The sequence below is a fragment of the Silurus meridionalis genome, chromosome 7 (genome assembly GCF_014805685.1).
Source record: "Silurus meridionalis isolate SWU-2019-XX chromosome 7, ASM1480568v1, whole genome shotgun sequence".
NCBI classification, from domain to species: Eukaryota; Metazoa; Chordata; class Actinopteri; order Siluriformes; family Siluridae; genus Silurus; species Silurus meridionalis.
The window spans coordinates 24493892-24516976 of record NC_060890.1 but is presented as its reverse complement, the minus strand read 5'-3'; the positions used below and the strand labels follow the sequence as shown (position 1 = coordinate 24516976).

At 39.5% G+C, this 23085-nt stretch overlaps 1 protein-coding gene across 3 annotated transcripts in view; it reads left to right on the top strand.

Moving 5' to 3' along the window:
• The window catches only part of thrab (thyroid hormone receptor alpha b), a 156278-nt gene that overhangs the window by 120739 nt on the left and 12454 nt on the right, over window positions 1-23085 (top strand). For all 3 annotated transcript variants that reach the window (XM_046852970.1, XM_046852971.1, XM_046852972.1), the window contains 4 exons: window positions 5486-5547; window positions 10327-10427; window positions 13569-13716; window positions 18193-18398. In XM_046852970.1, the coding sequence (XP_046708926.1) occupies window positions 5486-5547; window positions 10327-10427; window positions 13569-13716; window positions 18193-18398 (517 nt within the window). The remainder of the gene's footprint in view (window positions 1-5485; window positions 5548-10326; window positions 10428-13568; window positions 13717-18192; window positions 18399-23085) is intronic.

Here is a 23085-nt window from a genome sequence, read left to right as displayed (position 1 = left end):
AAACAGTCCCTAAAAGCACCTCACAGTCCCTCATAGCACCAAACATTAGCTTACAGTCCCTAAGTGCCCCTAATAGTTCTTCACAGTTGCTAACTGAATGTCAAAAGACTTCACTGTCTCTAACAACACCTCATAATAGCTCACAGTCCCTCACAGTCTCTCATAGTCCCTATCAGTTCTCACAGTTCCTCACAGTTTCTCACAGTCCCTTACAGTCTCTCATAGTCCCTATCAGTTCTCACAGTCCCTCACAGTTCCTCACAGTTCCTAACAGTCCCTCACAAACCCTCACATACCCTAACAGTCCCTCAGCATTCCTCACAGTCCCCTACAGTTCCTCAAAGTCCCTCACGGCACCTAACATCACCTTACAGTCCCTAAGAGTCCCTAACAGTCCTTCACAGTTGAAGACCAAATGTCACATGACCTCACAGTCTCGAACAACACCTCATAATAGCTCACAGTCCCTAACAGTCCCTCACTGTCCCTCACAACCTTCACCCGTCTTGTTCTGTCTTGTCATGTGGTTTTCTGTCTTGTTTTTCCTTGTGCTGTTCTGCTGTTGAGTTCGAATGCTGTGATCTGAAACATAACTAACAGACTGGCTTCCATCTTCAGCGGTTCCACGGCCGTTTCACCACAGAACCATTATGATTACAGCAGAAATGCAAACTTTGGGAAGCGAGATTCTCTATGTGGGACTTCCGGAGAACGTTATCACGACATAATCGATTACGACGTCAATAATGAAATCGTGTCCTGATGCTGCAGTAAATCAGAGAACCGGTGCATCATTATTGCAGAATGTGCAGTGGATCAAAAAGTGTCCGAAAATAGAAAGGAGGGCAAGCGAGAGAGAGCCTACGTAACAAGAGAGAGAGCGAGTGTGTGTGTGTATATATGTGTGTATGTGCTTGTGTGTGTGTGTGTGTGTGTGTGTGTGTGAGCTCATCGTGTCAGACTGAGCAGCTCAGTCCCAGTTCACAAGCTCCAGCACTAGGCTTCAGCCATGTACATTTTACATTCCAACAGTGTCATCAGGTAAGAATCATCAGTCACACACACACACACACACACACACACACACACACACACACACAGGAGGTCTTTGATGTTCGCACGAATATTTATTGCTTGTTAACTGTGCATTAAGTATTCTTTTTTGTAATATCGTGTGTGTGTGTGTGTGTGAGAGAGAGAGAGAGAGAGAGAGAGAGAGAGAGAGAGAGAGACATTAGCCCACATGGGGTCTCCCCACTAATGGCAAAGTCGTGTATCTCGTCCATTTAGATGTGAAATAATGATGATGTATTCTGGAGAAAAAGTCTCTCTTTCCTTTTCCAAGGTTCTCTCTCTTGTTCCTTCACGCTCTCTCGCTCTTTGGGATGCCTCAGATGTGCTGTCCACATGTTGAAGCTCCATGTGATGCTGTCACAGATGAAGCTCCATCCTGAGTCAGTTTCTGTCCTCTATAATGTGAAATCCAGCTTCAGGCTGTCAGACTGTGTGTGTGTGTGTGTGTGTGTGTGTGTGTGTGTGTGTGTGTGTGTGTGTGTGTGTGTGAGAGACGGGTTGTGTGAGGTCAGAAATGATTGACAGGTACTGTAATCAAGCCAGAAGTGACAGTAAATATCTCAGAGAGTCGCTTCACAGACAGCAGGACTCAGGAGACATGCTCGCACTCTTATATAACCTTATTCATTTTTTACAGTCTATATTTTATATAATATCTATGCACTTTATGAACAAAAGTATTGGGACACCCGATTTCTTCAGGCATATGCGTTTTTTCGCCAAATTGTTACCACAAAATTGTACTGGAGCGTGAACTTTTCTTTTCTTTTCACTTTATCTACGAGACCTAAAACTTGTTCCAGCTGGACAATTGTGCCCAAAGCCGGCTCCTTAAAGATCAGATAGAAAATAGAAGGTCTTCTGCTATAGAGCTCTGCTCTCAACCTTATTGACCATAAATAAACAGGAACTAAATAATTATAATTTTTTATAATTTTTATTTTATTTTTATTTGTTATTTAGTTCTAGTTATTAATATTTTTTTATTCTAGTGTGGCTACTTTGTTTTTATAAAAAATTTTTTTATTCTTATTTATATATATATATTTTTTTTTTTTTTTTTTTTTTTTTTTTCTTGTTTTATGTCATTCTTTAAACTATTTGTATTTCATTTCAATTTGTCCAATTGCAATTTTATTTGAATTTTTTTTTATTTCTTTTTTATGATTCTTATTCTAAAATACTTTTATATAGACTTTTATATATATGATTCTATTTTATTTTTATTATTAAGTTATTTATTTAACCAGTTTAAGAACTATATAGTTCTTGATAGTTATTTAATACATTCTACATCATGTAATGAATAAATTATTAAAATATAAAATATTTAATAAGAAAATGCAAATGAATCCTGCATTATTGCCATTTTAACAAAAAGTCAACAACCTTGCCAATCAGATTCAACTTCTATTGATTTGAAAGAAAATTTTGTGAGTATTTCATACATTTTTTTGCTCCAGAGAAGAACAGAAATCCTTCAGACTTTACTCTTCCTCTGACCTTGAAAAAAAACTCTTTTCATTGGTACTGAATGATATTTGAAAGAGGTTCTTAGCGCCACTGTGAGGTGTTCGTGATGGACTGTAATTGGATTTTTTCCGTGGCGTCGGTACACGGCGTGCTTCTGAGAACAAAGCTAACGTTTTGCGTTGTGTAGAAGTAGAAGTAAGAAAGTGTGAGCGCGTGTGTTTCGGTAAACGTCTCGTTTTTTTATCGCGCCTGCAACTAGGTTACAGATCGTATCGGATTCACACAAGATTCAATAAGGAAAGGGAGAAAGATGGAGAGAGGGACGGACCTCAGCTTGATTTCATTTAAAGGAAATTATTGGCATTTCTGAAAAGGATCCATGAAGATGTCAGGATTCGTTTAATTCGTTTAAGATTGTGCGTTTGTGCATTTGTTTGTGTGTGTGTGTGTGTGTGTGTGTGTGTGTGTGTGTGTGTGTGTGTGTGTGTGTGTGTAGGTAGGGTAAGGTTTTCTATAACGAGACGTGCATTTTGCATCTTTTTGGAAGGAGTCTCCAGTGTCAGCACTCTGTAACAGTCAAAGGTCAAACTTGTGTTGTTTTACTCTAACATAATGATCCATCATCTTACTAAAATACAAATCAGTTCACAACAGACTCCGTGGCAGTTCTTGGTCACTCAAAGCTTTCAATAGAAAATCTTGCTTCCTCCATTATTCGTTTACATTGCAACCTGTGTGGATTGTTTGTTTCTTGTTTCATATTTATGAAGGAAATAATTCTTCTTCTTTCCTGGTTGCTCCATCCTCAGCATTCTTCTACTGATATACTCCATGTCTCCTCCTCTGTCCAAACCATCTCAATCTCGCCTCCCTCACCTTGTCTCCAAAACAACCTACATGCGCTGTCCCTCTAATAAACTCATTTCTAATCCTGTCCATCGTCGTCACTCCTAATGAACATCTCAACATCTTCAGCTCTGCTACCTCCAGCTCCACCTCCTGTCTTTTACTCAATGCCACTGTCTCTAATCCATACAACATCTCAGGTCTCACCACAGTCCTATAAACTTTCCCTTTCACTTTCACAGATACTCTTCTATCAGAAATCACTCCTGCTATCACTCTTCTCCACCCACTCCACCCAACCGCACTCTTTTCTTCACTTCTCTAACACACTCTCCATTACTTTGCACTGTTGACCCCACGTTCCTGAACTCCTCCACCTTCTCCACCTCTTCTACCTGTAACCGCATCACTCCACTGCCCTCCCTCTCATTCACACACACATACTCTGTCTTACTCCTACTGACTTTCATTCCTCTTCTCTCCAGCGCATATCTCCACCTCTTCAGGCTCTTCTCAACCTGCTCCCTACTCTCACCACAAATCACAATATCATCCGCAAACATCATAGTCCATGGAGACTACTGTCTGACCTCGTCCGTCAACCTGTCCATCACCACTGCAAACAGGAAAGGGCTCAGAGCCGATCTTTGATGCAGTCCCACCTCAACCTTAGTCCAGTCTGTTGTTCCTACTGCACATTTCACTGCTGTCACACTGTCCTCATACATGTCCTGCACCACCCTCACATACTTCTCTGACACACCTGACTTCCCCATACAATACCACAACTCCTCTCTCCACGCTGTCGTACACTTTCTATAAATCCACAAACACACAATGTAACTCCTTTTGACCTTCTCTATACTTCTCTATCAACATTCTTGGCATAAAACCATACTGATGCTCACAGATGGTCACCTCTTCTCTCAGCCTGGCTTCCACTAATCTTTTCCATAACTTAATGGTGTGACTGATCAACATCTCCTTTGTTCTTAAAGATCTGTACCAGCACACTCCTTCTCCATTCCTCAGGCATCATCTCACCTTCCAGAATCTTGTTGAACAACCTGGTTAAAAACTCCACTGCATCTCTCCTAAACATCTCCATGCTTCTTTGCCTTTCATAATCGACATATTTGATTTGGCACATGTTTTTACGCTGGATGCCCTTCCTAACGCAACCCCCCCATTTATCCGGGCTTGGGACAGGCTGCATTTTTGAAGGAAATAATTGCCATTTCTAAAATCAAACTTGTTGAGACTTGTTTTGTATATGAGCAGCTGCCAATCTATTACTCTAATGTTATTATTTCTATAGCAAACGCGAGTGTATTACAGTGAAAAACGTGCGGATTTGTTAAGATGGTGAGGTTTTCTGTAACTATCGAAATGACAGGAGATATTCTATTAGTCATCGTTTGTAAGGAGTCTCCACGTTTAGTGATTTGGAACAGTCAGAGGACAGTAAACTTGTAATTTATGTACAAGTTCAATTTCAGCACAGATCTTTGCTGATTTATTTTTTTATTTTTTTATTTCTCATTGAAAAATAGTCATAAAAGTGATTTATCTTTAAATGTTCACTCAAAATATCATTATTAATCTCATCATTAATATCAAGTAGAAAAGGAGCTTCTAGCACAGAGCACAGAGGGTGAAGGGCCCTGCTCAAGGGCCCAATATATATTTTATATATTTCATTTATTTATTGAACATATTTTTCATGTATTTATTTGATTTTAATATCCAAATTAAATAAAAAAAACACATATTTACTTTATATAACATTTCTGCCATACCGTCTTTAGTGGAGCTGCATCGCTCTGTGTGTGTAGGTTGTGTCATTAGGGCCATGTGTGTGTGTGTGTGTGTGTGTGTGTGTGTGTGTGTGTGTGTGTGTATGTAATTCATCTCAAAGCCTCAGATTGCAGTGAAACAACTTTGAGTCTGTAAACCTCCTTTTTTTTTGTAGTGGCAGCGTTGTCGTGTTAGTGCTGAGGCACGAGCAGTTCGGTGTTCACACGTCTTTCATGTTGCTCCACTTGTCTTATAGTACGTCTCACAGTCTGTCTCTCTCTCTGCGTGTTCTCAGGTGGCTCAATGGCCCGAAGAGGAAGAGGAAGAATAGTCAGTGTTCGGTGAAGAGCATGTCAGGTAAGAACGACACGGCCACTTTTTTCCCACTCTGAGCAAAGATTAAACTCACCAAGTCGGAACAGATCGAGCAACAACCAACAGTTTGCTTCAAACTTCAACAGTTGGCTTCAGGCTGCAATTACCATGAACAGCTCAAGCATCTATTAGGGAGCAGTTGAGAACCTGAACCATGTAATATATGGATATTTGGTGTCACCCAGATGAGGACAAGTTCCCTTTTGTGTCTAGTTTCACCTGAGGTGTAAAGACGTTTATTGGTAATAAAAATATAGTGAAGTACATATATTATTACATATATCATTATAAAATATAGTGATGTACATATTACATATATTATTAAATATATCATTAGAAAATATAGTGATGTACATATATTATTTAATGTTATTTCATATATTATTACATATATAATAACATATAGTACATACTGTATATCATTACATATATGTACTGATACATAAGATATATTATTATATTATTATAAAATATAGTGGAGTACATATTTAATTACATATATTATTACATATATTATTTAATGTTATTTCATATATTATTACATATATCATTACATAAGATATATTACTATAAAATAAAGTGGAGTACATATATTATTGCATATATTAATACATACTTCTAGGGATGTCAAAATGAAAGTGTTAATAACATGTTAACGCAAATGTATTGTAACTGCACTCATTTTATTAATGCGCGATTAATGCAGCGCATTCTGTTGGAGCATTTTTATAAAAAATATAAACAATTAAATATAAAACAGGCAAAATTGAAACCTTAAACGCAACACATTTATTTACGACGTCCTTACTTTACTCCATAAAATAAACTCCATCGAAAAATAATTTTCAACAAGTAAACATTTGTTTTACTGATGCGCCAAGTCTTCAATCAAGCACCGAAATCCGCCATGATGCGCACATCCGGCAATTAAAGCCGTCCGTGTGGAAACAAAGTTAAAGTTCTGTTCGGTGTCCTGATGATTTACTTCATTTAAAACACCACTATTACTTTAAAACATTTACAAGAATATTTTGTCTTCGTGCTCAATGTTGAGTCTGGTTTCACTAATAATAAACATACATTTAAATAAATCATTCTTATTTGTCCATGTTGATTAAAATATTAATACGCTTAATCACGAGATAACTCATTAGTGATGAACATATAAGAACTGATTTAAATTTTAACTTATAATCTATTTATGTCTATTTATGGACAATGTCCAAAGTTGATCAAATTGAACTGAATTAATGGCTGATGTAATGGTGAGGAGAAGAATCTCTCCTCACACAGAGGGAGCTTTTCTGTAGTCCAGATAAAGAGATGAACAGCTCGGCGACTCGGCGAGTGTAGCGAGAGAGAAAAACACAACAGTCTCTAGAAATATTTTTAAAATAAATACACAAATGTATTGATTTATACATAATAATACAATATATAATAAATAACTATATAATAATAACAAAACAATAATAATAATTGTTATTATTTAAATAAAACTTCCTACAAGTTTTTTATTTATTTTTTCCTTATTATTAAAAAGATTTAATTATGTTTTATTTTAAAAATATATAACAAATATTTAATACATTTTAGTTTGTTTCTGTAATATTACTATTTATAAGATTTATTATATAATTTTTCTAATTAACATTTTTTTTTTACTAATGATTTCACATTATATTCTAATTTTTGCCTTTTTTATTATGTTTTGTCCAAAGTTTTCTATTTTTTATATAGCTGTTAAAGGTAAACATTAATCTCTATAGAGAAAAAGGCTTAATTTTTTAATTCTGAGACTGAGACACATTACAGCTTAACACTGGAAATAAAATTCAGACTTCTAGTATGAAACGACACGCCGTGACATGACAGACCCCCGAGCGCAGGTACACGGAACTGTGTGAATTGACCCTCTTACACGTGTCACTGGGGCCCGACACGTGTGGGGAAAAAAACGTAAGAAACGCCATGCTTCAGTAGGAACATCATATGTTCGCGTCACACCTCACAAGAAAGAAAGAAAGAAAGAAAGAAAGAAAGAGAGAGAGAAAGAAAGAAAGAAAGAAAGAAAGAAAGAAAGAAAGAAAGAAAGAAAGAAAGAAAGAAACTGAGGGAAAAATAAAGCAAGCAATGCAAAATAAAAAAGTAAAGAAAGAAAGAAAGAAAGAAAGAAAGAAAGAAAGAAAGAAAGAAAGAAAGAAAGAAAGAAAGGAAGGAAGAAGGAAAGTGATAAATAAGTAAACAAAGAAAGAAACAAACAAACAAACAAAGAAACTGAGGGACAAAAATAAAGCAATGCAAAATAAAAAGGAAAGAAAGAAAGAAAGAAAGAAAGAAAGAAAGAAAGAAAGAAAGAAAGAAAGAAAGAAAGAAAGAAAGAAAGAAAGAATGAAACTGGGGAAAAACTAAAGCAATGCAAAATAAAAAGGAAAGAAAGAAAGAAAGAAAGAAAGAAAGAAAGAAAGAAAGAAAGAAAGAAAGAAAGAAAGAAAGAAAGAAAGAAACTGAGGGAACAAAATAAAGCAAGCAATGCAAAATAAAAAGGAAAGAAAGAAAGAAAGAAAGAAAGAAAGAAAGAAAGAAAGAAAGAAAGAAAGAAAGAAAGAAAGAAAGAAAGAAAGACAATTTGTTAGAAAGAAAGAAAAAATTAATGGATGGATAGATGGATAAATGGATGGATGGATGGATGGATGGATGGATGGATGGATGGATGGAGTGGAGTGATATGGAGAAAAATGCAAAGTAAAAAAGAAAGAAAAAAGTAGGAAAAAAACTGAGGCAAATGGGAAGAAAGAAAAAAGAATTTGAAAATGACAGCCTCAATTTCATACACATCAATGGAATTTGTGTATGTGCGTGTGCGCGCACGTGTGTGTGTGCGTGTGTGTGTGTGTGTGTGTGTGTGTGTGTGTGTGTGTGTGTATACATGTTGTAGCTAAACCCTGATACATGTATGACACTTCAAGCTGGCTTCAAGCTGGCATCTTCAAAACTTCACTGAGCCCCTGATTTATTCGTCTTTATTTAAATGATTTTTTTTATACGAGCTCTATGTAGCGTCTTCTCCGTGTTGTTGCGTCTTTAATGTTTTTTTGTGTGGGCTTTTGCACACACACACACACACACACACACACACACACACACACACACACACACACACACACACACACTCTCTCTCTCTCTCTCTCTCTCTCACAAACACACACACGTATGCGTGCACATAGATACACACCTGATTATTGTTTCCAAGCATCCAGTGATTTGTGCGTCGCCGCTGGAGCGTACTCTGCGTTATATTTCATTAGGAGCAGTCGATAGGCCATTTCCTGCGTCTGCAGTACGGGAAAGAACAATTTGTTCTGTCCATTCCGGACGGAGGGGAAGAAGAAGAAGAAGAAGAAGAAGACAGACAAGGTGGAGACCTGAGAAACGGAACTGAAAAAGCTCTGAGACGTGTTACAGCCTACAATCACTGTTACAAACGTTTGTGGACACCTGAGCATAGGACTGAACGTCCCATTCCACATTCCGTCTCTATTTCCTGTTAGAAGAACCTCCACTCTTCTGGGAAGATGTTCCACTACATTTTGTGGAGATTTGTGACGATTTATTTAGTAATGGTACTGATGTAAAGTTACTGATGTAGGTGAAGTGAAGAAGACTGGGGTGCAGTCAGTGTGAAAAATCCTTCCAATGGGTGTTCAAGAGCTCTATAGCAGGAGATCTTTCACTCCAACCCATGGAAAGCATATCTTCATGGAGCTTGCTTTGTGCATAAATGTGATGCTGTGAGCAGGTTTGAGTCTACTAATTCAAGTGAAGAGTACATTTCATGCCACCGCAGCTAAAGACGTCCTACACAATTGTGCTCCTCCAAGTTTGTGGAAGAAACTGCATGTGGCTGGAAAAAGCAGGTGTCCCAATACTTTTGCTCATACAATGTGTATGAGGTTATTGTGGAACTCAGGAACCATGAAGATGTTTTGGACTGTAAGGATTGTGAATAGTTCTGCTTCAGTGGGTTTGGATATTTGCCACAGTTTTGCTCTCCATCTTTGAACAGTTAATAACTTCTACAGTGATGAAGCTCTAATGAACGGATGTTGAGGATGAGGGTGGGTTCCTCAAGAGGTTCCTTTTCTCTTCTTTTCCTCTTTGTCTCTGGATTTCTACCTTTTTCTCTTGTTTTTTTGAAGGCGCTGGGTTACTGATCGGAATTTCGGGAGTTCAAGCCTCAGTATTGCCAAGCTGCCATTCTTGGGCCCTTGAGCAAGGCCCTTAAGCCTCAGTAGCCCTTAACCCTTTTAAACAAGCTGGGATCTGTGTAGATCTGTGCTGTAATGTATGTGACAAATAAAGGCTGTCCTTCCTTCCTTCTATCCTTCCCTCTTTCCTTTTCTCTAGATTTACTTCCTTCAGTAACTGCACGGTACACATTAGACAGCCAGACGTCTCTCTTCACTCACTGGTTATATCGCTGAAAGCTCGGGCTTTTCACCTAAACACGGTGCCCATGTGGCGTAAACGTTACAGACATTTATGACATCATTGTTTTACTTCAACGCCTGAAACGTTTTCTACGAAGCGAAATGTTTACGTTTTTACCCACGACCCTGCCCGAGATATTCAGTGTCTCAGGCTTCAGTTATTGGAAGCAGTTTGTGTTTACAAAAACTAGAATTCAGCATTGTGTGTGTGTGTGCACGTGTGTGTGTGTGTGCACGTGTGTTAACTCCGCCCTGTTTTCTGTGGTTTCAGGGTACATCCCGAGTTATCTAGAGAAGGATGAGCCGTGTGTGGTGTGTGGAGACAAAGCCACTGGCTACCACTACCGCTGCATAACCTGCGAGGGCTGCAAGGTGTGTGACTACACAAACACAACATTTATATCCTTTAGTCCCCATTTCCTTTTCTAATAACCTCCATTCTTCTGGGAAGATGTTCCGCTGTGGAGATTTTAATGATGTTCTCTGTACAAGGACTCGCATCACAAGGCTGTTTTTTCTCAACAACACGTGAAGCCACTGCATCATTTTCAGGTTCCTGTTCATGCACCGTCTCAGAGGAGAACACTGACTGCCCTCTTCTGCATACATGAGCTCACTGACGCCCATATATGGTCATCATGACTCTGATTGACAGAAAACCTGTTTGCTCCTCCCACTCTGGAAGCAAAGCCAACTCTGATCTTTCTCCTGAGTTCCAGCTTACAGGAGAACATTCTTTCTTTCTTTCTTTCTTTCTTTCTTTCTTTCTTTCTTTCTTTCTTTCTTTCTTTCTTTCTTTCTTTCTTTCTTTCTTTTCTTTCTTTCTTTTCCGCCTTTCATTTTTTCGCATTTCTTTTCTTTCTTTCTTTCTTTCTTTCTTTCTTTCTTTCTTTCTTTCTTTCTTTCTTTCTTTCTTTTCCGCCTTTCTTTCTTTCTTTCTTTCTTTCTTTCTTTTTTCCTTCTTTTTGTGGTAAAAGAAAAGTTTGTGGTAAAAGTTTGGGGGAAGAACCACATATGACTAGTAAAGTCAGGTGTTCCAATACTTTTGGCCATACTGTGTGTGTGTGTGTGTGTGTGTGTGTGTGTGTGTGTGTGTGTGTGCACATATATTTTACTCAAACTCCATCTGGTGATCACTGAGATGTTCATTATTTAGATGATGTGTATCTGCATGAGTTCATGTTTTATGCAGTGCACTTCTGACACGTGATTGGCTGATTAGATAACTGTGAATGCTCAGGCGTTCCTAATAAAGTGACCGGTGAATGAATCTTACAGAGGGCAGTGTGTAACAGTAGTGAGATTGAACAGTCGCCTTGTAGCTGTCAGTGAGAGATAAAGCTGTTGACTGCTGTATTTTACAGCCCTGGACTGGGCCAAGGGCATCGGATCGAAAACTACTTACACACAACAGAGAACAGAACACCAACAGAGAGAGAGAGAGAGAGAGAGAAGGAGAGAGAGAGAGAGAGAGAGGAGAGAGAGAGAGAGAGAGAGAGAGAGAGAGAGAGAGAGAGAGAGAGAGAGAGAGAGAGAGAGAGAGAGAGAAAGAGAGGAGAGAAAGAGAGAAAGAGAGGGAGAGAGAGAGAGAGAGAGAGAAAGAGAGAGAGTAAGAAAGAAAGGGAGAGAAAGAGAGCGAGAGAAGGAGAGAGAGGGAGAGAGAGAGAGAGGGAGGGAGAGAGAGAGAGGAAGAGAGAGAGAGAGAGAGCGAGAGAGAGAGAGAGAGAGAGAGAGAGAGAGAGAGAGAGAGAGAGAGAGAGAGGAATGAACTGTGTAAAAGACGTGTGTCTTTTTGTCCTGGTTTTACTCTGAGCTGCTCGTCTGGGGGCGTGTACCATTTCTGCACCTTCTTCCTTATTTTATATAGTTAAACCAACCGTTCCTACATTTCCCAGAGGCCTCGAGTCCATACACCAAGATAGTCATGTGACTCTGTTTCTCTCCCTGAGCAGGCAGCATGGACACCATAAGAAAAAAAGTGTGGGTCTTTTACCCTGCTGAGCTCACACTGCCTTCTATTTTTTTTCTTTTCTTTTCTTTTCTTTTCTTTTCTTTTCTTTTCTTTTCTTTTCTTTTCTTTTCTTTCATATAGAAAATAAGTCTCCTCTGTGGTGTGCTGCTCATTCTGTGAGTCTCAGTGCTGGTAGGTGTTTCTGGGCTGCAGTAAGTGTAGTCACGGCAGCCCTGAGGGTTCCACTACATTCCCAGATGAAAATAAAAGAGCTGTCAGTGATGAGGGTGAGGAGAAACGCATGGCGCTCACACGCGTTATAAATTAGTCATTAAGCAGCACATTGGGCTCGCGTGTCGTTCACTCGGACGTGTCGTTCGCTCGGACGTGTCGCACTATGCAGAAATAAGTTTCAGCTCTGTGTTTACCTAAAGATAAACCTGTGATCCTGAGATGTTTACCTGCAGGTTTACAGCGAGGCCGTGTGTCAGTGTGGTACCTGTAAGTGTGTAGTGGCTTCATCAGGGTATTGTGTTCCCTGTTCATGCACCGTCTCAGAGGAGAACACTGACTGCCCTCTTCTGCATACATGAGCTCACTGACGCCCATATATGGTCATCATGACTCGGATTGACAGAAAACCTGTTTGCTCCTCCCACTCTGGAAGCAAAGCCAACTCTGATCTTTCTCCTGAGTTCCAGCTTACAGGAGAACATTCTTTCTTTCTTTCTTTCTTTCTTTCTTTCTTTCTTTCTTTCTTTCTTGCTTTCTTGCTTTCTTTCTTTCTTTCTTTCTTTCTTCCTTTCTTGATGAGTATTAGGTATATTGTATGTGCTGCAGATTTAATGGGGCAGAGGATTGATGTGGTTTGCAAATAATCTGAAAAAGTTCTCAGTATAACTCAATACTTCTCTGACACACCCTGCTGTCAGACCCACTCTGTCTGCTGAGATTTGGCCTATATTTAACACCTACACACACACCCCTACACACACACACACACACACACACACACACACACACACACACACACACACACACATATATATATATATATATATTTAAACACACACACAATACACACACAGACGCCCATACACATACACACACACACACACACACACACACACACACACACACTCATGTCAATACACAAACACACATACACACACGCCCATTCACAGACACACACATACACACACACCAATTACCAACAGAGAGAGAGAGAGAGAGAGGAGAGCTAAAGAGAGAGAGAGAGAGAGAGAGAGAGAAAGAAAGAAAGGAAGAGAAAGAGAGAAAGAGAAGGATACATACACATATAGACACACACACACACACGTCAATACACAGACACACACACACACACACACTTCTTGCTGTGACATGACTTGATTTTAATCTCCGTGTGTTTTCATGTGAGGGGGTTTAAGGAAGAGCATCAGTGTCTCAGGGTAAATGGCATCGTCGTGACAACAGATTTTCAGATAGAAGACGGAAATAAATGGCAGATGACAAACTCTTTATTCTCTCTTTCTCTGCCTCTCCCTCTCTTCCTTGTTTAGGGTTTCTTCCGGCGCACCATCCAGAAGAACCTCCACCCGGCGTATTCCTGCAAGTACGATGGCTGCTGCATCATCGACAAGATCACCCGCAACCAGTGCCAGCTGTGCCGCTTCAAGAAGTGCATTGCCGTGGGCATGGCCATGGACCGTGAGTCAGAACACACACACACACACACACACACACTATATGGATCATGAGATTGCTTTGTGTTTTTTTGAACATCACATTCCAAATTCAGTCTCCATTTGCTGTTCTAACATCTATCACTCTTCTGGGTAGATGTTCCACTTGATTTTGTGAAGATTTATACTCGTTCAGCCACAAAGTGTTGAGCTACTAAGGGTTGATGGAGGTGAGGCGAGGAAACCTGGGGTGCAGTCAGTGTTCACATTTATATGGAAATAGGAAATAACTGAAAGCTGCCAATCTTGGGGCCCTTGAGCAAGGCCCCTAACCCTCTGTGCTCCAGGGACCATGGCTCTGACCCCACCTTTTTTTAACATCGCTGGGGCATGTTGGTAAAAAAACGCCCAATTTATCCCAAAGTGTGCAATGTTCTCTATAGCAGGAGATCCTCCACTCCAACCCATCGAAAGCATATGTTAATGGGATTACTTTTAAAAATATTTTCTTTTCTTTTATATTAATATCATAGTTACTTTTAATAATCGGCATTGTTTAAAAAAAAGTGCTTTATAACTGCACAGAACTGTGTATTACATGCAGCAGAGCTGGAGTGCAGCTCGCTCGCTAGATAAAGCAGTCAGACACGGAGATTGATCTCAGCTGGGGTTTATCACACGTGAAAAAAACAGATGTGGTGGATTACATTTCCACATGTGGGGAGAAGCAGGAAACAAGGACAACAGGCAAGCAGTTAAATTAGAGAAACAGAAATCAGACCTGGATGTAATGAAACAAACGCACAGTAGGAATGCAAACACTTGAGACACGGTACAGGTGAACACAATCAGGAAACAAACAATCAGGCATGTCGGGGTGGAGTTCAGAAATCATCATCATCATCATCATCATCATCATTATTATTATTATTATTATTATTATTATTATAAAAGAAAATATAAATAAAAGAAAGAAAGTGAAAATTTGGTGTAGATCACATTTAAATTATGTATGCATAAATACAATAAAAATCTCACAAACTTTCAAGCACCACTGTATGAAGCCTTAGCTAATAATAATAATAATAATAATAATAATAATAATAATAATAACAAATAAAAAAGACAAATAAATGAAAGAAAAATCTTTTTATAATTTTTTTTTATTATTTATTTATGCAGAAATACAATAAAATCTAAAGGGTTCACGAACGTTTAAGCACCACTGTATGAAGCTATAGCTCATAAAAAAAGTAATTAATAATAATAATGATAATAATAATAAAAGAAAACATAAATAAAAGAAAGTGAAAATTTGGTGTAGATCACTTTTAAATTATTTATGCATAAATACAATAAAAATCTAAAGGGTTCACAAACTTCCAAGCACCACTGTATGAAGCTTTAGCTAATAATAATAATAATAATAATAATAATAATAATAATAATAATAATAATGATGATAATAATAGTAATATTATTAATAATAATAATAATAATAATAATAATAATAATAATAGAAATACAAAAATAAAAAAGACAAATAAATGAAAAAAAAAATCGATTCATACATTTTTTAAATTATTTATTTATGCAGAAATACAATAAAATCTAAAGCATTTACAAACTTTCAAGCACCACTGTATGAAGCTATAGCTCTAAATAAAAGTAATTAAATTATTATTAATAATAATAATAATAATAATAATAATAATAATAATAATAATAATAATAACAAATAGAAAAATAAAAAAGATGAATAAATAAATGTGAACATTTGCTGTACACTATCTATCTATCTATCTATCTATCTATCTATCTATCTATCTATCTATCTATCTATCTATCTATCTATCTATGTAGTAATACAATATCATCTGAAGGTTTTACAAACATTTAAGCACCACTGTATGAATAAAATAGATAATTAAAAAAAGAAATAAAGAAAGAAGAGGGAGAAGAAAAAATATAAATAATGAAATTAATAAATTAAATAAGTAAATAAGAATTAAATAAGAAAAAATTAGGTGTAGAACAGTTATTTATTTATTTAGATTTTCTTCTTCTTTTTCTTCCTTGTCCTCTTCTTCATCTTATCATTTTTATCTTATTATTATTATTTACATGTACATTTACATACAGTGGTGCTTGAAACTTTGTGAACCCTTTAGGTGTATCTGTATTTCTGCATAAATAAGACCCAAAACATCATCCGCTTTTTAAAAGTTCTAAAAGTAGAATAACTGCTTACAAATGAGTCAAAAATATTCTACCTGATCATTTATTTATTGAGAAAAAAAAACATGATCCATTCTGACGTTATCTGTGAGAAGCAAAAGTATGTGAACTTCTATTAGCAGTTAATCTGAAGGTCAAATCAGAGTTTATCTGATTTCAATCAGTGTGATGACGATCAGGTGTCAGCGAGAGTCCTGTTGTATTGAGAGAACGAGGATCTGGGTTTGATGTTGACATCACATGCTTGTGGAAGCGCATCATGGAACGAACAAAGGAGGTTTCTGAGGACCTCCGAGAAAGAGGTGTTGCCCGGAAAAACTATCTTGAAAGGTTATCGGTGAAAATATAAGACCATCATTAGTGAGAAATATAGAAAATTCCACTTTAAAATTCCTTTCAAGTTCCCTTTGACTGATTTTTAAAAATAAAAAGTTGCATATGGAAAATGCTAAATATAATAGTCTGAATTTCATCATCGTCCCTCCACAATCTCTTCATATTCACCTACAAATCCATAAAGCACCGAGACCCCCAGCTCCTCAGGCTGTTTTACGTAATGTAACCGGGTTGTACGTCTCCAGATGCCGTGTTTCATCTTGCCAAAGAGAACTCAGCACTTTTCATCCTCGGGCAGCTGAAGGAACTGTACAACGACGTCCTGAAGATTTATGAAGGAAGTCGTTCCTTTTTCCGGGACTCTTTCCGCTCTCGAAAGAAACCTCAGAACGAGTCATTTCTGCTGGCGTTTGTCTCTCTGTAGTCACTGCCTCTGTTCTCCGTCAGGATCCAGATCTGCTCTGGATCTCTGAGCGTCTGCCAGATTCTTGTCTTTAGAGCTCGAGTTTACAGCTGGATCTGTTCGGTCGCGTCTACAGCACGCGGGAGCTCGTCTTCTCTTTCCCAAGCCTTTATTTTTCTAGTCATAATAGTTATATTATACGTTGTTTTTTGGGGTTTTTTTATCCAGTAATGTATAAAATGCTGCTCGGATATTATTATTGGAAGCACATTTTCCTGCTCTTCCTGCTCCTGCTCGATATTTCTGGCGTTTTTGACGCCGAGTGTTATTTAACACCTCTGGAAAGTTATATCTGGGGTGCAAATGCGGCTACAAGGATAGACAGGCAGTACGAGCACTGGAAGAGTTTTCAAATATAGATTCATTTACATCAGCTCAAATATTTGTGGACACCTGAACATAAGATTTGCTTCTTTTTTGAACATCCCATTCCACATTTAGTCTCCATTTGCTGTTATAAGAACCTCAACTTCTTTGGGAAGATGTTCTACTTGGTTTTGTGGAGATTTGTGCTCATTTCGACCCAAGTACTGATGTAGGGTGAGGAGGTGAGGAGGCCTGGGGTGCAGTCAGCATTCACATTCATCCCAAAAATGTTCACTAGGGTTGGAGGTCTATAGCAGGAGATCTTCCATATCTTCCAACCCACGTGGAAAAAAGGGGTATTGTCATGCTGGAACAGGTTTGGGTCTCGTTGTTCAAGTAAAGAGAAATGTTTACCTTTCCAATTGTGTGCCTTCAGCTTTGTAGGAACTGTCTGAGGAACTGTTCCTCATCTTAGAAATGTGTTCTAGAAATAATGTTATCTTTGAGCAGAAAAAAATATTTATTTCATGATTTTAGTATCATAACCACCATGTGATTGTCGTATATTATTTAAAAGCTCCACCCACTTCACAATTATGTCATATGATAAAAAAAAAAAAATGTTCTACTGAAAAATGCCGGAAAATACATTTTTCTTACCGGATTAAACACTAAATAAAAACAATTTCGAGCGATCTTTGGTGTTTTTTTTTTTTTGCTGGTTCAAAAACCTGCTGTAGATCCTCTGACCCTCAACCCTCCACCTTTTATTGTGCCGAATGTAAACGCTGGACGCCTCCTCACCTCATGAATCTCCACAAATCTCCATAAAATCTGGTGGAACATCTCCCCAGAAGAGTGGAGCTTTTTATAAGAGCGAATGGAGACTACATTTTGAAGGGCGTGTCCAATTTCATGACCAGATGTCCTTAAACATTTAGTCCACATTTTTTTTTTTTTATCACTTTCTGGAGTCACAGTCCAAATCCATCCTCATTATCACTTTTCAGATGAACTGCAGCTTTTCCACAGCAGTACAGCATCATGTAACAACGTCTCTTTGAGTTGCATGTAAAGTCCCTGATACTCTTAATGTTTACTTTTAATTCAAAATCACGCGTTGACGCTCGTCCGCTCTCTCTCTCTCTGTGTGTGCAGTGGTTCTTGACGAGGCGAAGCGAGTGGCCAAGCGGCGTCTCATCGAGGAGAACCGGGAGAAGAGGAAGAAGGAGGAGATGGTGAAGACCCTGCAGAACAGGCCCGAGCCCACGGGGACAGAGTGGGAGCTGATCCGCCTTGTGACAGAGGCTCATCGCCACACCAACGCCCAGGGCTCACACTGGAAACAGAAACGCAAGTTCCTGGTAAGCAGACGCTCCTCAGTCAGGGTGTAGACTTAGGCTGCGTCTCATTAATCTAGATCATCTTGAAAACGGCGTTTTTGTCAAAAGTCTCCACACCGAAACGTCCGGAAAGTCTCACGTACCGCTTTGCGCTTTGACCCGCATCATTTCTGCCTGCTGTTTGTATTCGTACTCTTTTTAAACATGTGCGCTTTCACTGACCAAAACGTCACAGCGTAGACGGAAAACCAAAATGGAGAAAAAAAACGTATTGGCGTGGACATGGCCTCAAAACCGACCCAAACCCAGTGAGTAGACTTCATGACCAGAAGTTCGGGGGTTAGATAAATAATAAAAAATAAAGAACAATATATAAACGATACACAGTATGACCGGAAGTATTTGGACACCCGATTTTTCCAGCCATATGTGGTCCTTCCTCAAAATTTGGAGGAATAAAATTGTTTGGTATGTCTTTAGAATTCCCAAAACCTCTTACAGTCATGACAGTGCCCCAGTGCACAAAGCCAGCTCCATGAAGATATGCTTCACGTGGTTTGGAATGTGGAAGATCTCCTTCTATAGAGTTTTGAGATACAGTAGAACCCTGTTGAACACCCCAAGGCCTCCTCACCTCATCTACTTCAATACCTGATTTTACTTGGAATGAGCATAAATCTCCACAAAATGTTGTAGAACATCTTCCCAAAAGAGTGGAAACTATCATTACAGCAAATGGGGACTCATTGTGGAATAGAATGTTCATAAATCACCTACCAATCATAAGGTTCGATGTCCACAAACTTTTTGCATAAATAGTGTATTTTACATTATGTTGGTTCTGTTTATAATTAGATTATATATCATTATTCCTGTCAGTGTGTGTGTGTGTGTGTGTGTGTGTGTGTGTGTGTGTGTGTGTGTGTGAGTGTGTGAATACTCATTATGCCACTCTGCTCCACTTTCGCATGACTTTTGCTGACCCAGACCAAATCAGGCCTCCATTTTGCACCTCACTCTGAGTCTCTGACGAGGCGGTGAATAAAAGTCAGGCTGAACGACAGATGTGCAGAGAGAAAAACAGAAAAGCGTAATCCCGCTTTCAGGCGACCTGAAAAGAAAGAACGGGTCTCCGGGAGTTAAATGAGACGCTGTGATATCAGTAGTTTGAGTTCCCATTCACATGGGCTGTAATGCGGCCACCCTGCTGTTCATCCTCACACACACACACACACACACACACACACACACACACACACACACACACACACACACACACTCTGACACCTGCTGAGGCTTTCCAAACTCGACATGAGCACTTCAAGTGGTGAAAAACGAGAGAAAAAGCAAGAGAGAGAGCCATGTTTTCAATCCAAATGAGTGTTCACCTCTTAACATCTGACTAATCTGTGTTTTCTCTCTATCGTTCTGTTCTCTCCATTCTCTCTCTCTCTCTCTCTCTCTCTCTCTCTCTCTATCTCTCCCTTCTTCTCTTTATCTTTCATTTGCTCTCTCACTCGCACTCTTTCTCATATCCATACTGCACTCAGTAGTATAACAACTGTCTTCACATCACACTGACTGCCTGATCTGTGTTTCCTCTCACTCTGTCTTTCTCATGTACATTGTTCGTTGTCATTCTAACTGACAAGTCTGTGCCCCGTCTGTCTCTCTGTCTGTCTGTGCCTCCCTCTATTTAGATTTTTGGTTCTCTCCTTTTTTTTCCACATACAATATTTGTTGCACTCAGATACATCAGTGATAAAACAACAAATACTCATTTTACTCTGACTGAGTGCATTGTCTATTTTCCTGTCTGTTTGTCTGCCTGTCTGTCTGTCTGCTCGTCTGTCTTGCTCTTTCATTACATTTCTCAGATCCACCAAGCGTAAAATAGCAGTGCTCACAGCACACTAAATAATCTCTATCTGATCTTCCTGTCTGTCTGTCTGTCTGTCTGTCTGCCTGTCTGTCTGCCTGCCTGCCTGCCTGCCTTACTGTCTCGCTGTTAGTCAGCTTTACTGTCTCTCTGTCAGTTAGCCTTACTGTCTCTCTGTCTGTCTGCCTTCCTTACTGTCTCTCTGTCAGTCAGCATTACTGTCTCTTTGTCTGTCTGCATGTCTTACTGTCTGCCTTTCTGTCTCTCTGTCTGTCTGTCTGTCTGCCTTACTGTCTCTCTGTTAGTGAGCCTTACTGTCTCATTGTTTGTCTGCCTGCCGTACTGTCTCTCTGTCAGTCAGCCTTACTGTCTCTCTGTCTGCCTGCTGCCATACTGTCTGCATGTCTTACTGTCTGCCTTTCTGTCTCTCTGTCTTTCTGTCTGCCTTACTGTCTCTCTGTTAGTGAGCCGTACTGTCTCATTGTTTGTCTGCCTGCCGTACTGTCTCTCTGTCAGTCAGCCTTACTGTCTCTCTGTCTGCCTGCTGCCATACTGTCTGCATGTCTTACTGTCTGCCTTTCTGTCTCTCTGTCTTTCTGTCTGCCTTACTGTCTCTCTGTTAGTGAGCCGTACTGTCTCATTGTTTGTCTGCCTGCCGTACTGTCTCTCTGTCAGTCAGCCTTACTGTTTCTCTGCATGCCTGCCTGCCTTACAGTCTCTCTGCCTATCTACCTGCCTCTCTCTATCTCTCTCTGTCTCTCTGTCTGTCCAGCTTACTTGTTCTCTCTGCCTGTCTTCTTGCCTGTCTGCCTGTCTGTCTGTCTGTCTGTCTCTCTATCAGTCTGATTTATTTTCCCTTTGTCTGCCATTATTTCTCTCTGTTTGCTCTGTATGCCTTACCGTGTCACTGTGTCTGTCTCTTACTCTCTCCCATTATCTTTAACTTTTTTCTTTAAAAAAAAATCCATCTACTTCCTGCTTTTCTCATATACAGAAGGGACATGTTAAATATTAAAAGCTCTTTCCTGGGGGGAATTCTCTCCCTTCCACAAGTGTGCGTGTGTGTGTGTGTGTGTGTGAAGTCTGAAAAAAAGACAAGGCTTAGTGGTGAAAGAGTGGAAAGACGGACCGCAAGAAAGTGAGAACACCCCCTCCTTATCTACACACACACACACACACACACACACACACACACACACACACACACACACACACACTTGTGAAAGTTTACTCAAACTCATTTGTAGGACACACACACTCTCTCAGGCCAATTCAAACACAAATCCAGATCAGATTAAGGAAGTGTGCTGTAATTGTAGGTCAGAAACACACACTCGGTGACGAGCACCTTCACGAAATCGAAACACTGGAGAGCAGCGCTAATATGCGCTGTAACCTTTAACTCATATCACACCAGTCACATTACGCAGCCAGAAAGTCGATTATTTCTTAATTTCCTTGAGCTCGACGTTGTCTTTTATACTTTCTCTTTTTCTCTCTCTCTTTCCCCATACACATACACACACACACACACACACACACACACACACACACACACAGTTCCTCCTCTCCCTATGGCCACATTTCTATACTTTTCTCTCATTCCTCTGGTGTTCTCCATTCTGATTGGATAGAAGATTGGGCGATAGCACAGCTACAAATCAGAACAATCGCACTATATTGCCAAAAGTTTGTGGACACCTGACTAGAAGATTCCTATGTGCTTTTTGAACATCTCATTTCACATTTAGTGTCATTCTGCTGTTATAATATCCTCCACTCCTCCGGAAAGATGTTCCACTAGATTATGTGGAGATTCTTTTAGATACGAGGGTGTTAGTAAACTCAGGTACTGATGTAGGTGAAGAGGTGAGGAGGGCTGGGCTGCTGTCAGGGTTCACATTCATTCTGGAGGAGAATCTTCCACTTCAAACCCCATGTAGAGCAGATCTTCTTTTACATTTACACCATTTGGCAGATGCCCTTATCCATAGCGACTTACAGTTATCTCAGTTATACAACTGAGAGATTAAGGGGTTATGGGCCTTGATTAAGGGCCCCGCAGTGGCAGCTTCAAGGTTCTGGGCTTTGAACCCATCACCTTCTGATCAGAAGATCTCATCCACTACCACTTCCCTTTTCTTTTGGAACAGGATTGGTGGTAACACAGTCTTTAAGACATTGGAGTTCATATAGGAAGGTCATGAGTTCAAATCCCAGCACCACTAAGATGCCACTGCTGGGCCCTAAGTCTCTCTGGGTAAGGGTCTCTGCCCAATGATATAAATGTAAATGTCTGGGTCTCCTATTTCAAGAGAAGGGAAAATGTAATGCAACCGCATCCAAAATCATCCTATGTGGTTCTCCAACTTTGTGGTAACAGTTTGAAGCAGAACCAAATATCGTCAGGTGTCCCAATACTTTTGTCCATACAGTGCATTTTAAATTGCAGCCCTTTCTCTTGTTTGGATGTGGATGATGTTTTTATATAACATATCCAAACTTCATTTTACAGGCTGCACCCTAAACCTTACAATGTGTGTGTGTGTGTGTGTGTGTGTGTGTATTGGGGCTGGTTCAGTGCTCAGGCCTGACTCCAGCTGTTAGCAGGCAGCACCTGCAGGGAATTGTGGCTTGCCGGAGTGGCCACTGCAGTGCTGGCTCGCGTCCCATTGCAGATCTGGAGGCTGATTAAAGGCGTCTCTGTCATGCTTCAGTCCGTCTCTCTTCCCCACCTCTGATCCCTGACAATCGCTCTTTCTCTTCCTACATACAGCCGGATCGTCGACCCCGCTCCTCGCGTATCATCCGTCTAGTCGTATCCATCAC